At 56.3% G+C, this 15,422-nt stretch overlaps 1 protein-coding gene across 4 annotated transcripts in view; it reads left to right on the forward strand.

Annotated features, from left to right (window-relative positions):
- Positions 1 to 15,422, forward strand: part of HSPG2 (heparan sulfate proteoglycan 2) — a 96,879-nt gene that overhangs the window by 64,422 nt on the left and 17,035 nt on the right. For 2 of the 4 annotated variants that reach the window (XM_081145383.1, XM_081145385.1), the window contains 28 exons: positions 508 to 635; positions 775 to 861; positions 1,875 to 1,933; positions 2,131 to 2,298; positions 2,440 to 2,550; positions 4,503 to 4,603; positions 4,702 to 4,882; positions 5,697 to 5,822; positions 5,957 to 6,109; positions 6,189 to 6,331; positions 6,608 to 6,743; positions 6,826 to 6,980; positions 7,198 to 7,348; positions 7,977 to 8,146; positions 8,233 to 8,380; positions 8,814 to 8,965; positions 9,145 to 9,280; positions 9,376 to 9,527; positions 10,265 to 10,400; positions 10,530 to 10,681; positions 11,106 to 11,244; positions 11,341 to 11,492; positions 12,075 to 12,210; positions 12,317 to 12,468; positions 12,711 to 12,849; positions 13,363 to 13,514; positions 13,711 to 13,858; positions 14,921 to 15,072. In XM_081145383.1, the coding sequence (XP_081001509.1) occupies positions 508 to 635; positions 775 to 861; positions 1,875 to 1,933; positions 2,131 to 2,298; positions 2,440 to 2,550; positions 4,503 to 4,603; positions 4,702 to 4,882; positions 5,697 to 5,822; positions 5,957 to 6,109; positions 6,189 to 6,331; positions 6,608 to 6,743; positions 6,826 to 6,980; positions 7,198 to 7,348; positions 7,977 to 8,146; positions 8,233 to 8,380; positions 8,814 to 8,965; positions 9,145 to 9,280; positions 9,376 to 9,527; positions 10,265 to 10,400; positions 10,530 to 10,681; positions 11,106 to 11,244; positions 11,341 to 11,492; positions 12,075 to 12,210; positions 12,317 to 12,468; positions 12,711 to 12,849; positions 13,363 to 13,514; positions 13,711 to 13,858; positions 14,921 to 15,072 (3,915 nt within the window). The remainder of the gene's footprint in view (positions 1 to 507; positions 636 to 774; positions 862 to 1,874; positions 1,934 to 2,130; positions 2,299 to 2,439; positions 2,551 to 4,502; positions 4,604 to 4,701; positions 4,883 to 5,696; positions 5,823 to 5,956; positions 6,110 to 6,188; positions 6,332 to 6,607; positions 6,744 to 6,825; positions 6,981 to 7,197; positions 7,349 to 7,976; positions 8,147 to 8,232; positions 8,381 to 8,813; positions 8,966 to 9,144; positions 9,281 to 9,375; positions 9,528 to 10,264; positions 10,401 to 10,529; positions 10,682 to 11,105; positions 11,245 to 11,340; positions 11,493 to 12,074; positions 12,211 to 12,316; positions 12,469 to 12,710; positions 12,850 to 13,362; positions 13,515 to 13,710; positions 13,859 to 14,920; positions 15,073 to 15,422) is intronic. The other 2 variants (XM_081145384.1, XM_081145386.1) reach the window with 1 other exon arrangement.

The raw sequence follows: 15,422 nt of genomic DNA on the forward strand, positions 1-15,422 counted from the left end.
ATATCATTAAATACTTTTTATACCCGAACTTTTCAAAGCGAGTTGTGTAGAGCCCTCCGGGTATGTGGTCAGGGTTAGGTGGTTGACAGCGCAAGCAACATGCTACATTAATAAAACAAACATGAATCTCTTCAGAGACAAATATGAAACCCACATGTTTTTATAATAAAGCATCTATCTTTAAACTTTCCCCCCTGCATACCCAGGTATATACATTTACTTTCCTACGATATTACAGGTGTTTAGGGAGAAAAAATGTAAGAAACATAATCAGCATCATCATTCTTGATAGATAGTTGGGTGTATATTGATTTTAACCTATCTAGTTCCCTATTTATGGATGTTTAGGTTTATTTCCAGCATTTTACTTTTATAAACACCACTGAGCTGAACATTCTTTAAGATACTTCACAAATGTGGAATTTTCAGATCGAAGGATTCCAAAATTATAAGGCTTTTGGTAAATTCTGCCAAAGGGTGAGTGGCTGACATCCTTATACCTCACAGCAATGCCAGCACAATGCCGCCGGAGAGTTCTGCGAGCTGTGTGCAGCTGGCTACTATGGAGATGCCACAGCCGGAACACCTGAGGACTGCCAGCCCTGCGCCTGCCCGCTGACCAACCCGGAGAACATGTGGGTGCCCTTGCTCAAGGCCCAAGGAAGAACTCCCATTGGGGAGTGGAGGGCGCTGCACTGGCTTTCAGGGCAGAATGAAGGGAGCAGGGTGGGGTGTGGGCATCCCATGGCCTGACCTTGGCCTCCTCTGTCCCAGGTTCTCCCGCACCTGCGAGAGCCTGGTAGCTGGTGGGTACCGCTGCACGGCCTGTGAGCCTGGCTACACTGGCCAGTACTGTGAACAGTAAGTTTGCAAATGGGAAGAGTGAAGGGAGAGGGTGTGTGGTAAACTCCTAGATGAGAGCCCTAGATTGTGTTGCTCAGAAAGTTCTCCACCAGGACCAGGTCCCTCTCCTTGATTCCCTGTTGCCCTTGGCACAAGCCCAAGCTCCTTAGGTAGCCTTGTCACTCTTCAGTCTCGTTCCATTTCCAACACCTAATTCTGCTCTAGTTGGGCTTAGAGTCTTGACTACTTGATGTTCAGGTCTTTGCATGGGCCATTTCCTTTACCTGGAACATTCTTCACCCTCAGACTTCCCCTTCCTGGCTAACTCCCATGCGGCCTCCAAGGCTCAGCTTTATTCACTCATTCTGCACATTTCTATCAAGCATCTATGGGGTGCCACGTAGTGTGCGGAGCTGGCGGAGATACAGTGGTGAACAGAACAGATTCCGTCCAGCCCTGTGCAGTCTCCCACCTGGAATGGGAGATAAGACAGCGAAACAGTGATCATACGAATACATCATTACAAACAGTGATGAATTCTCTAAAGAGTGCAGCCTGCTCCCAGGGAATGACAGCTCCGCAGCCCCGTTCTGTGGGAAGCCTCTTCATTCTCAGGGCTGGATCTGTGCACTCACAGCCCCCGGTACCTGTCCCTCACTCTCATTTTACATGGTTTTCATGCTGGTTTCCCAGCAGTTAAGTTCTGTAAGAGCAGGGACTCCGTGTCCACTGTTGTATTTGCATAACCGAGCATAATGGCTGCTTCATAGATGTTAGTTGAATGAGTGTTTGCCTGGGGAATAAAGCCTTTACCACCCCCATACCCAACCTGTTGATATTCCCTTGCACCCTGTTTTCTCAGCTCACCAAGGCCCTGTGTTGGTGCCTCTTTGGTGTCTGAAATGCTCTGAGAGCCCTGAGCTTTCCCACCCCACACTGGGCAGCCGGCTGAGCTTCTGGCTCCCAGGTCTACCATGAGGCCCTGAGTGCCCGGGGAGCTGACAGAGCTACTCCTTGTTCCTCCCCTACAGGTGCGCCCCAGGTTATGTGGGGAACCCCAATGTGCGGGGGGGCCGATGCCTACCACAGGGTAAGTAGGACCATGGCCCCAGGTTGGGGTGATGGGCAAGTCATGGAGCCTAGGGAGTTTGAGAGGTACTAGGTCTGGGGGACAGGGCTGGGAATGGGGTAGGCCAGTCTTTGGAAAGGTAGAGGTACTGAGATAGTGCCACATGCGGGGGGCCTCCTACCTGAATGAGCTTTCCCGTCCCCCTCTTTCCCCACCAGCAGACCAATCCCCGCTGGTAGTCCAGGTACAACCAACTCGGAGCATTGTGCCCCAAGGTGGCCCCCACTCCCTGCGGTGCCAGGTCAGTGGGAGCCCACCCCACTACTTCTACTGGTCTCGTGAGGACGGACGGCCTTTGCCTAGTAGCACCCAGCAGCGACATCAAGGTACCCGTGGCCCCAACCCCAGTGGGAAGGGAGACACAGGCCTGCCCCTGTCCTGCTGGGGTCCTGTCCTTACACAGGGCAGGAGGGTGGTAGGAGGAGGAGTGCATCTGGACTGACGAGCTCCCATCTGCCCCCCACCAGGTTCTGAGCTCCACTTCCCCAGTGTCCAGCCCTCGGATTCTGGAGTCTACATTTGCACCTGTCGTAATCTCCATCACGCCAATACCAGCCGGGCAGAACTGCTGGTCACTGGTGAGTTCCTACTTCCCTCGTCCCCAAGACGGCCTGTCCTGGGCTGGGCTGAGGCTGCAGACCCGGGCAGCTGGTGCACCCATCTACCAGAGGGGATGGTGGTTGCCTGGACAAGGCCTCTGGCCATGGAGATGGAGAGAGGTGATGGAGTCAAGACTGGTTTTAGAGCAGAGGTGGCAAGACTTGATTGTGATCACTGAGGGAGAGAGAAATGTCTAGGGTGTTGCCCAGCCATCTGGTTTCAAGCAGCTGGGCAAGTGGGGTCCCATTTACTGAGATCAGAGAGGCTTAATAGGAGGGTGTCTTCATTTGGGCTCCCCTAAATCTGAGACAAGGATTTATGTGTAAGTAGTTTATTCAGAGAAGTAAGACAGGGAAGAGAAGGCAGCCAGTAAAGGTGTTATTGAGTAAGTTACCACCATGAGCAGTTGTTTAATGCAGCCAAAGGAACTCTGGGAAACTCCAGAGTAAAATGTGTACCTTGGAGTCACCCTGCCCCAGGATCAAGGGAGCTCTTATCAGCCATCAGTTGGGGCCTGTTCTAGGAGCATCAATTCCCCTGCATTCTGCCCCACCTCTTGGGCAGGCACAGTGGTCTCTGGTGACCTGAGAAAGTCCTGGTGCAAAGAAGTGCAGCAGCTGGCAGGCGTCAGACGGGGTGGCACTGAATGGACAGGGTGAGGGGATTGAGCCGGGGCAAGCAGCAGCACCTGCTACAAACAGGTCAGGGAGAATCCCAAGTTTGAGATGTCTGGGGAAACATCTAAGTAGGTACATCAGGTAGGCATTGGATATGTAAGTTTGCAACTCAAGAAGGAGGCTCTGGCCAGAGAGATGAATTTGCAAGCTGTTGGCATAAGGGTGATGTTTAAAGCCATGGGGCAGGGTGAAATTACCCAGGGAGAGTGTGGCTTGAGAACAGGGCCAGGACAGAGCCACAAGGAATTCCAACTTTAACGTGTCAAGTTGAAGAGTCTCTTTTACAGGAAGAGACTGAGCAGGTGGGCCAATGAGCAAGGAGGAGACCAGGGAGGTGCGTGTTGGAAGCCCAGAGGGGCGAAGCCTTCCAGGAGGGGGCGCTCAGCCTCACCATATGCCCTGAGGAAGTGAGATATGGCCAAGGAATAGCCCTTGGAGATCATGCTTTAACAAGGGTTGTTTTCAGTGGAGAGAAGGCGTAGAAACCGGGTTAGAGTGAGGCAGGAAATGGATGGGAAGGCAGCCAGTGTAGACAACTCTTTCAAGAGTCTTGGCACTGAAGGGAGACCAAGAAATGGGGTAGTAGCTGGGGGGAGTATGGGGTCAAGGGGGCCTTTTCAGAGATGGGAAATTCTAGAATACATTTGTCTGTGGAGAGGAATGATCCAGTGGAGAGGGAGAGACTGATGTAGCAAGCGTGGTCACAGCAGAGGGAGGAAGTCCTTGGAGGGGCTCCGGCACTCAGAAGTGGGGGGTGTGGGAAGAGTCTCTTTCTTCAGGGACCAGGAAGGAGGGAAGATGGGAAATTCCTGTCTAGGAGTTTCAGTCTTCTCAACAAGTGTGAATTGAAGCCATTAGCTATGAAAGTGGAAGGAGGTTCTGGAGGGTGGAGAGGATGGGAGGAGGTGTGAAATGGTTTTGGGGAAGGTTGAAACTTGAACCAGACAGAGGCCCAGTTGCAGTGAAGTACGAAGTGTTCAGAGCTCACTTGTGGTCTGTGGTCATGAACTGGAGCCAAGTGGTATCATGGTGTGATGTTCTCCATCACAGCCCACTGGCTGCTCAGTGCCAGCAGAAAACAGACAGACAGTGGAGTTCCAATGGGTGAGAGAGGGAGGTGCCAGGGAGTGAATGGAATCTAAGCTAGACAGGGAAGCAAGTGACACCCAGACAAGATGAAGGAGAGAGAGAACTGGCCACAGGATAGGGGCCTGGCCAGCACATCACTCACTGGGGGCCTCCCATCCCCGCAGAGGCTCCAGGTAAGCCCATCACAGTGACAGTGGAGGAGCAGCGGAGCCAAAGTGTGCGCCCCGGAGCCGATGTCACCTTCATCTGCACAGCCAAGAGCAAGGTGGGCAAGGCATGGAGCGGTCACCGGGGAGACTCTGTCTCCTGGGGTCTCCAAGCACCACCCCTAACCCCCATCCCATCCCCTTGCCCCACCTGCAGTCTCCGGCTTACACCTTGGTGTGGACCCGCCTGCACAATGGGAAACTGCCAGCCCGAGCCATGGATTTCAACGGCATCCTGACCATTCGCAATGTCCAGCCAAGTGACGCGGGCACCTATGTATGCACCGGCTCCAACATGTTCGCCATGGACCAGGGCACAGCCACACTGCATGTGCAAGGTATACTGTTCATGTCCATGCCTGACTCACCCACCCCAGCCTTCCCCAGTGCCCACCAGGACTTGTGTTCAGCTGACAGTTCCTGAGCATCCATGATATGCCAGGTCCTGGCCTAGACTCTGAAGAAACAGGACAAAGAAGGTCAAACAGGGGCTCTGCCCTCTTGCACTACATACATGTTCTAGTAGGACGGAGATAAACAAGGGAACAAATGAACATCCAGCATAATTACAGCACGGTGATGCGTGCTGGGATAGTAATAAATGGTGATGGGAAAGTGAGAAATGAGGTGGGAGAATGGTGAGCTACTCTACATGGGGTGGTCAGGGAGGGCCTCTCTGAGGAGGTGACATCTGAGCTGAGACCTGAAGGAAGAGGTGTTCAGCCACCCAAAGAGTTGGCAGAGAGTGTTCTTGGCAGAGGAAGCAGCCCGTGCAAAGGTCCTGAAGCAGGAGCATGTTGATGTGTTTGAGAAATGGCAAGGCCAGTGTGGCTAGAGCTGTGGAGCTGGGGGGGCGGGGGGGCAGGGCGGTGCTGATAAATTTGAAGATGTGGGCAGAGCTGAGTGCATGTAGTACTTGGGGGATCACAGCAGGGAGTTTGGATTTTATTCTAAAAGTGATAGGGAGCCATAAATAGGCCTTAAATTAGGAAATAACAAGATCCCATTGACATTTCAAAGGCTCCCTCTGACTGCTCAGCGGACAAATGGCCATGAGGGGCTGGAGTGGAAGCAAAGAGGGCAGCCTAGAGGCTGTTGCCATGGGTCAGAAGACACTCCCCCAACCACATGTTCTTTCTCCTCCCCTGTCAGCCTCAGGCACCCCATCTGCCCCCGTGGTCTCTATCCACCCACCGCAGCTCACAGTGCAGCCTGGGCAGCTGGCCGAGTTCCGCTGCAGCGCCACAGGGCACCCCACGCCCACCCTTGAGTGGACAGGTGAGGCCGTTGCAGAAATCACATTCAGCGCCTGGCTCTCCTGGATATGGGAAGCCAGGGGCAGCACTCTAGGCCGGGGGAGGGGGGCAGCAATGCCCATCCCGGCAGGTGCTGACCCCACTTCTCCATGTTAGGGGGCCCTGGTGGCCAGCTTCCTCAGAAGGCACAAGTCCATGGTGGTATCCTGCTCCTGCCAGCTGTCGAGCCCTCGGACCAAGCACAGTACCTGTGCCGTGCCCACAGTAGCACCGGGCAACATGTGGCCAGGGCCATGCTCCATGTGCATGGTGAGAGGGCAGGGCTGAGGGTGGGGCTGGGAACACATGGGCAGCCCAGAGAGGTGTTCTCACAGAGCTCTGTCTATAGGGGGCAATGGGCCCAGGGTCCAAGTGAGTCCAGAGAGGACCCAAGTGCACGAAGGCCGCACTGTCAGGCTGTACTGCAGGGCTGCAGGTGTGCCCAGTGCCACCATCACCTGGAGGAAGGAAGGGGGCAGCCTTCCCCCACAGGTGAGGGGATCCATCCAGGCCAGGCCCACAGGCTTAACAGAGTCCTAGCACTTGCCATCTGCCCCTTCCATCTGTACATCCTACCCCATCTCCACCTCTTCTGGTTCCCTTCGCTTCCAAGAGGGTGGCCTGGCTCCATCCTCCTTGTGCCCAACTGGGCCCTAATATTGGCTCTGGCCTTGGCTCGACCTTTTGCCCCCTCTGCCTACCCTCACTGGCTAGCCCTTGCCAGCTGCCTCAGCCCCTCGGGCGGCTGACCCTTCTCCTGCGTGGCAGGCCCGGTCTGAGCGCACAGACATCGCCACGCTGCTCATCCCAGCCATCACGACCGCTGACGCCGGCTTCTACCTCTGCGTGGCCACCAGCCCTGCGGGCACCGCGCAGGCCCGGATCCAAGTGGTCGTCGTTCCAGGTGCAGGGCCTCTGGGGACTGAAGGAGTGGGGAGGGCAAGCCAGGGCTCCCCTGCGGCCTACTCACTCCCCGCTGCCCCCAGCTTCAGGTGCCAGCCCCCCGCCAGTCCGGATTGAGTCCTCATCACCCTCTGTGACTGAAGGGCAGACACTAGACCTCAACTGTGTGGTGGCAGGGCTGGCCCAAGCCCAGGTCATGTGGTACAAGCGAGGGGGCAGCCTGTCTCCCCACACGCAGGTATGAGGGTCCCTGAGCCCGTGGCAGGGTCCTGGGGGTGGGCCTGTGCCCAGGGAGGCCCACGCAGCCCTGGCACCCTCCGAGCAAGGATCAGCCCTTATTTTCCTTCCTCTCCAGCTCCCGGCAGGGGGCGGCTCAGTGGAGCCAGTGGGAGCTTAGAGAGTGGTGACCACAGCCCCTTCCCATCCTCACATACCCCTTTCCCCACCCGATCCAGGTGCACGGAACCCTACTTCGGCTCTCCCAGGTTTCCTCAGCTGATTCCGGAGAGTATGTGTGCCGAGTAGAGAATGGGTCAGGCTCCAAGGAGGCCTCCATCACCATCTCTGTCCTGCACAGCACCCATTCAGGCCCCAGCTACACCCCAGGTGAGGAGCCAGGTGGGCCTGGGCAGAGGCCAAGCCCTGGGATCTCCTCGCTGTTCCCAGGGAAGGTGCTTGTGGTCTCTTCAGGGCAAGAGGGGCTTCTAGGCAGGCTTTGATCCTCTGCTCCCTGCTTGGGGCAGTGAGGGGACTGAGGTGGGGATAAGGTTGATCCAGTTTACCTGGGGCCCCATGATAAGGATACTGTTTTCAGAATTCATCAGGACGCATCAGAATCAGGGTTGAACACTGAGTAGGGAGTCAGGCTACTCTGGGTTCAAATCCTGATTCTACCCCTTGGCAGCCCTGAACTGGTTATTTAACCTCTGGGGCCTTAGTTTCCTCCTGGGTGAAATGAGAACAGTACCACCACCATATGGCAGGAAAACAGCAAACACTATAGAAGGGAGCTGTGGCATTGCCTGCATCTTTTGGCCTAGCCTGGGCACAAAGGACCCTGGTTCCCTGTAGACCAGAGCAACTCATCACAGATTAAGGTGTGGGCAAATAGACCTTGAACTCTGAGTTGGAGGTTGGGGAGAGAAAGAGGGGTCTGGCTGGCCATGCTGAGCCAGAAGAGCATGGTCCCGGCCCCAGAAAGGCCTCCCATCTGACCACCCTCTTTGTGCCCCAGCTCCTGGTAGAGCCCCAGGTCAGGAAAATACCCAGCCCATCCGCATCGAGTCCTCCTCCTCCCATGTGGCTGAAGGGCAGACCCTGGATCTGAACTGTGTGGTGCCCGGGCAGGCCCATGCCCAGGTCACATGGCACAGGCGTGGGGGCAGCCTCCCCGCTCAGCACCAGGTACAGCAGCCCCCCATGGCCACCCTGCTGGAGGGATTGGATTGGGCAGCTCTGGCTCCTTCCCAACCTTCCCTGTTTGCATTTAGACCCACGGATCGCTGCTGCGGCTGAACCAGGTGTCACCGGCTGACTCCGGCGAGTACGTGTGCCGAGTAGTCCTTGGCTCTAGGCCCTTAGAGACCTCTGTCCTGGTCACCATCAAGGCCTCCGACTCCAGCACTGGCTCCATACCTGGTGAGTGACTGCCAATGACAGGGCTTACTGGAGGAGGGTGAGAGCCTTCCAAGGTGCTGAGGTCCTAGGGACTCCTGTTGTGACTTGGGGCAGGAGGCTCACATTGGAGCCCAGGCGGACTTTGCCTCTCTGAGTTATTCACCATCTGCCCATCGGTCTTTGGCCGCGTCACTTCTCCTGTTTCTGCTGCTGCCTCACGCTCTCTCCCAGCCTCAACCACATTCGTCTCTCCCACTTCCTCGCTCCATCCTGCAAGGCTTTGCCCCTGCCCCGGCCCTTCCCTTGGGGTTGCTCAGCTGAGGACATCAAGCCCAGGCCACCAGCCCCCGGACATGGGCCTGGCCTCAGAAGACAAGGCTGAGCTGGCTCCAGGATAGGCAGCTCTTGCCCTCTCTGCTGGTAGCATCTACCACCCTCACCCCTGTCCCCACAGCCCCAGGACCTGTCCCTCCTGTCAGGATCGAGTCTTCATCCCCCACAGTGGCTGAGGGGCAAACCCTGGACCTGAGCTGTGTGGTGGCAGGGCAGGCCCATGCCCAAGTCACGTGGTACAAGCGTGGTGGCAGCCTCCCCGCCCGGCACCAGGTACACAGTAGCAAAAAGGTGGGAGGGCGTCAGCCAGGCTGAGCCATGGATAGGATTGCAGGGATCCTGGCCTCTGAGCTGAGGGGCTGGCAGTTCCTGGCTCAGAGGAGCAGGGAAAGGGGAGGGGGCATCTGTTGGGCTCTGGGAAACCCTCTCACACCCCTGCCCATGCTGCCCAGGTCCGCGGCTCCCGCCTCTACATCTTCCAGGCGTCACCAGCTGACGCGGGCGAGTATGTTTGCCGGGCCAACAATGGTGTGGAGGCCTCCATCACAGTCACAGTAACTGGCACCCAGGGAGCCAACTTTGCCTACCGTGAGTAGGGCCACCAGGCTGGGCTGGGACAGAGAAAGGGGATAGACAGGGGCGGCTGCAAAGAGCTGGAGTGACCCGCTGTCCATCTCCCCCAGCTCCTGTTGGCACGCAGCCCATCCGCATCGAGCCCTCCTCCTCCCATGTGGCTGAAGGGCAGACCCTGGATTTGAACTGTGTGGTGCCTGGGCAGGCCCATGCCCAGGTCACGTGGCATAAGCGCGGGGGCAGCCTCCCTGCCCAGCACCAGGTACAGGACTAGAGGATGGATGGGCCAAGAAGGAGACAGGAGGGAGGCCCCTGGGTGGTGGGGTCAGAGATGGGGAGTGCCGGGGCTCCTCTGAGGCAGGGGCAGCCTTGGTCCCGATTGAACGGGCGTATAGTGAATGGTTAGAACCCAGACTGTTGGACGGCAGTCCTCGGCATGAATGCTGCTTGACCACTTACTAGCTTGTGACCTTGGGCATGGTACTTAACCTTTCTGCGCCATAGTTTCAGCACCTGTTAAGTGGTAATAACAGCACCTACCTTACACAATTGTCTTGAGGAAGAAGTGAATTAATATGCAAAGCACTCAGAGCTCTGGCTCATAGAAAGTGCTATAAGCTGTGTGGTTATTATACCGTTAGCTATTACGGTATTTTATAGAATTTAGGATGCCATTGATTTCAAGATACACCATTATTTTATGTGCCTCTAAGAAAAAAACGCTGCCATTTCATTGTAAGATTATTCACTGTAAGATGCATCGGGACTTCAGAGACATCAGAAAGTGTCTCAGAATTGATGGAATGTGGTATTAGTGCTTGTCCGGTTCACCATGGCTCCTCCTGGCCACCCACCACTGCTGGGACGATACCCCCCTCTTTGCCACCCCTAAGCAGGACCTAGCTAATGGCCAGGCCTCAGGGGTCAGAGAGGAAGAGGCATGTTATAGGTGCAGGGGTCTCATAGGGCCCCCTCTGACCTCACCTCCATTCCTGCCAGACCCACGGCTCACTGCTGAGGCTATACCAGGTGTCCCCAGTTGACTCGGGCGAGTATGTGTGCCGCGTGATAGGGGGCTCAGTGCCCCTGGAGGCCTCTGTCCTCGTCACCATTGAGCCTGTAGGCTCCGTGCCTGGTAAGTGGTGCTGGGGGAAGGGGAGGGTTAGGGCCCCAGCCAGGGGAGGCTTCCACTCAGCAATGGCAGGATCTCAGAAGACCAAAAGCCCCTACCTTCCCTCACCCACACCTCCTCCTCCCGTTGCAGCGCTCGGGGTTACCCTCCCAATCCGGATTGAGTCCTCCTCCTCACACGTGGCAGAAGGGCAGACCCTGGATCTGAACTGCCTGGTCACTGGGCAGGCCCACGCCCAGATCACATGGCACAAGCGTGGGGGCAGCCTTCCTGCCCGGCACCAGGTAGGAGGTGGGGAGCTAATAAAGGCCTGAAGGGCCTTTGTGACTACAGAATAAGAACCGCAGGCTTTGAATTCAGGCATATTCGAGTTCAGATGCTGCTCTCTGCCCCTGGCCTGCTCTGTAACTTCAGGCCAGTCATTTGACCTTCCAATCCTCAGTGTCCTCATCTGCCACATGGGCTCACACTGCCTACTTCACGTGCGCTGTAGCACATTAACAAATGCTGGTCCCCCACGTCTTCCTGTTGGACCCAGTCTCCACACTGGGACAGGGAACTGAAGGGTCACGAATGGCTGTTCTCCCTGGAAGTGTTTCCCTCAAGCTCCAGCGGGGGAGCGAGGCTGGGAGGGGCCAGAGAAGGGAACAGGAGCCTGGCTTTGAGCCCATGCCCAGCTCTGAACCTGCCTGCCTCCTGCCCTCTCAGGTGCATGGCTCTAGGCTGCGGCTGCCCCAGGTGACTCCAGCCGACTCTGGGGAGTACGTGTGCCGTGTGGGCAGTGGCTCAGGCATCCAGGAAGCCTCAGTCCTTGTCACCATCCAACAGCGCCTTGGCCCCTCCCACTGTGAGTATCTTGGGGGTCATAGAAAGTGGTGTGCGGCTGCTAGGGCCTCTCCACCCTCAGTGGCTCCCACACCCTGCCTTCGTCTCACCCTCCTAGCCCAGAGTGTGGTGTACCCAGTCCGCATCGAGTCCTCTTCAGCCTCCCTGGCCAATGGACATACCCTGGACCTCAACTGCCTGGTGGCCAGCCAAGCCCCCCACACCATCACCTGGTATAAGCGTGGAGGCAGCCTACCCAGCCGGCACCAGGTACTCAGCCAGCAGGCAGGGAGGGCCCTGATGGGAATCAGGAGGGGCTTTCATTAACTCCTCTGTGATCATTTAGTCATTCAACAAACATCGAATGTTCTTTCATCCATTGTATGGGCCCTGGGCCAGTGTCAGTGTTGAGGATATAGAGATAAGTCCCTCTGACCTCAGTTGAATCCTGCATTTTAACAGAACATTCTGTGAGTCACTCCCTCAGTCCATTTCCCTGAGAACTTGCTCCAGGCCAAGTCCTGCACCTGGCACTAAGGATTCCAAATGGAATGAGACAGGTGCCTGCCCTCAAGGAATTCACAGGCTAGAGAGTGAGGCAGACATGTCATCTGATAGCAGTGTAACAGGAGCCACAGCAGGGCACTGTGGAGTCACCAGAATGGGCCTCAGCAGAACAGTACACACCCCAGCCCAGAGCCTGAGGAAGGCCACTGAGGAAGTTCTGAAGGAGACCAGAGTGAGGGCCAGCCCCAGGCAAGGCAAGGACGCCCCTGGAGTCCAGGGCTGGCAGCAGCAGTGCCCAAGATGTGGAGATGCTGCCCTCACCCACTGACACTTGCTCCCCCTCAGATCGTGGGCTCCCGGCTACGGATCCCCCAGGTGACACCAGCGGACTCAGGCGAGTACGTGTGTCATGTCAGTAATGGCGCCAGTTCCCAGGAGACCTCGTTGATTGTCACCATCCAGGGCAGCAGCTCCTCCCATGGTGAGAGCACACAAGGCAGGGGGCTCAGGAAGCAGGTGCAGGGGGAGGTTCCTGGCGCCATCCCTGTTGGCTGACTCTGGCTATATCCAACCCTTTCTGTCCCCAGTGCCCAGTGTCTCCCCACCGATCAGGATCGAGTCTTCGTCCCCCACGGTGGTCGAAGGGCAGACCTTGGATCTGAACTGCGTGGTTGCTGGGCAGCCCCAGGCCATTATCACATGGTACAAGCGTGGGGGCAGCCTTCCTGCCAGACACCAGGTACAGAGTGGCAATGGGGTTGGTGGAACCCTCGCCTCCTGGGGTGTGTGCAAGAACAGCCCCGTGGGCAAAGAACCCGAAGCATTAGCTGGCAACCCTGGGGCCATCCTCCCTCCTGCCCTGGGTAGACAGAGGGTAGCCTCAGCACGACTGACAAGGGAGGCCTGGGAGGAGGCCTGACCCAGCCCGTGACCCCTTGGCCCCTTGACTCCCTCTCTCCTTCCTCTCCCGTCTACCCCCAGGCCCAGGGCTCCCTCCTTAGGCTGCACCAGATGTCTGTGGCCGACTCGGGCGAGTACGTGTGCCGGGCAAACAATAACATCGATGCCCGGGAGGCTTCCATCATGGTCCAAGTCTCCCCCAATGCCGGCAACCCCTCCGGTGAGTCTGATGAAGACCCTGGAAGGGACTGGGAGACACTGGGCCTTTCACAAGAAGGGCCTTGCAAAAAGGCGCCTGGGTTTGAATCCTGCCTGTACCACTAAGGGACTTGAGTGCGTTACTCTCCTCCCCCAGCTTCAGTTTCCTCCTCAGTGAAATGGGGATATTGGTCATCCCAGCCTCATAGAGCTGTCTCAAACAGTGCCACCAGGCACATGTGGCAATTAAATTATTTTAAATTTCAAATCTATATCCTCACATTTCAAGTGCTCAGTGGCCACATGTAATAGCTAGTAGCCACTGTATTGGGCAGTGCAGGTGCTAGAACGTTTCAGTTATCAAAGAAAGTTTATGAAGACTGAGTAACATACATAAAATGCTTAGAGCGGTGCCCAGCACACTGTAAGTTCTTAATAAGTGTTAGCTATTATTATTCCCTCGGGGGTGGGGCTTTTATGGCTATTCCCAAATCTGACTATGGCCAACCCCCGACTTGGTGTTCCTGTGCCCCAGCCCCTGGTGGTGCCGTGCCTGTCAGAATTGAGTCATCGTCTTCGCACGTGGCCGAAGGGCAGACCCTGGATCTGAACTGTGTGGTCCCTGGACAGGCCCACGCCCAGGTCACATGGCACAAGCGTGGGGGCAGCCTCCCAGCTCACCACCAGGTATGGGAGTTTGCGGGCAGGATATAGTGGGAGGGCTGCTGGCTGTGGAGGCCCTGGATCAGGGTCTGCCCCCTAAGCTCTGCCCAGGGAGGAGGCTGGGCAACCCTGTGGGGTGCAGTGCCTCCCTGACCCCCATCCTTCAAGGGTTCCGAATGCCATGTCTGCACCTCTGTCTCCCTGTCCTGTCCCCGCTCAGGCTCACGGCTCACGGCTGCGGCTGTACCAGGTGTCCCCAGCTGACTCGGGCGAGTACATGTGCCGCGTGGTGAGCAGCTCTGGCTCCCTGGAGGCCTCGGTCCTGGTCACCATTGAGGCCTCTGGCTCTAGCGCTGTTCCTGTCCCTGGTGAGGGTCCCTATGGTGGTGCTAGGAGGCTAGAGAAGGGAGCGAGGGGACCCAGCAGGCAGAGGTCAGGAATCAGGTCAAGTGGGGTTCAGCTCTAGGACCCAAGAGCACAGACTTTGGAGTCTGGCATGTGAGGGCTTGGGTTCCAGCTCCTCTGTCCACAATCTGAGATGTTGCACAGTCCTCTCCTCTCTGTGTTTCACTTTCCTCGTCTGTAAAGTGGAGATAGTCGTGCCCTTGCAAGACTTACCTGAGTTCCCTAAAGACTGGAAGTGCACCTGTAAGGAACTCTAGGGGGCATGTGTGGGTGATTTTAGGTGGCATCCTAATAGACATCTTCTATATTAATAGTGGTATATTAGGGGGAAAAGGGCAACATATCAGACCTGTCATGATTTCATGGAAATTATGACCTATAATGGAGCTAAGTATTAAAGGGTTTTTTAAAGTGAGTCAATCAAAAGGAAAATGTAATGAACAGCATGGGGAGCACATGGCTACATCAGACATCATGGTAACAGTGCATGAGGAAGTAATAAACATGATATAGCACAAGTAATGTTGTATTTACCCATATTAACTCATTTCATCCTTACAATAATGTTTAGAGGTAGGTATGATTGCTTCTCTCCATTTTACAGATAGAGAAACTGAGACACAGAGAGGTCAAGCACCTTTCCAAAGGTCACAGAACTAATAAATGGCAGAGCTGGGTTTTGAACCCAGGCAGTCTAGCCCCAGAGTCTGAGTTCTTAGCCACACACTGCTCAAGTTTAGGAAACATCAGTGATCTGTGTGGAGGTGCCTAGCCCTGAGCCCTGGCTGCCAATGGTGCTGGGAGCACAGGAGGAGATGGTGGGACCAGTGTCTGGGGCAGGGCTGGGAAAATGAGGTGCCTCTAACCCGTAGACCAGCCTAGCTGCTCCCCCCCTCAGGAGAATGGGAAAGGGGGAATGGAAGTCACCTCCCCATGGTCTCTGGCCTGAACATCTGGGCATCCAGGCAGGGGCTGAGGGCACAGGGGTGGGGTTCCCAGCTCACTGACCTCTACCTGTGTCACAGCCCCAGGCAGAACCCCCCCCATTCGAATTGAGACCTCCTCCTCCCATGTGGCCGAAGGGCAGACCCTGGATCTGAAATGTGTGGTGCCTGGGCAGGCCCATGCCCAAGTCACGTGGCACAAGCGAGGGGGCAGCCTTCCTGCCCGGCACCAGGTAAGGGAGCTGGAGAAAGCAAGATGTGGGTACCCCCCACTCCAACCCCTGCCCAGGCAGGCCTGTTGGAATCCAGCCCCAGAGGGAAGGTGGCCCCAAGATCACTGGGTGTCAACTGATCAACAACAGGCTGGGCACACAGGGCCACTCCTGACCCTCCCCCCCAGCACCTTGTTGGGAATTAGAAGGCGACAGCTCTTACTCAAGACTGGATTTCCTCCTTCCAGAAAAAATGTCATAATAAACATACTCCACAATGTCTGATGTCAGGGTGCAGCCTGCGTAACTGTTCATGTCAGTCCTGGGGTACAGGTACCAAAGGGCTTGGACATCTGAAGGCCTTGGCCACT

This window comes from Miniopterus schreibersii (genome assembly GCF_964146895.1).
Source record: "Miniopterus schreibersii genome assembly, chromosome: 8".
Taxonomy (NCBI): Eukaryota; Metazoa; Chordata; class Mammalia; order Chiroptera; family Miniopteridae; genus Miniopterus; species Miniopterus schreibersii.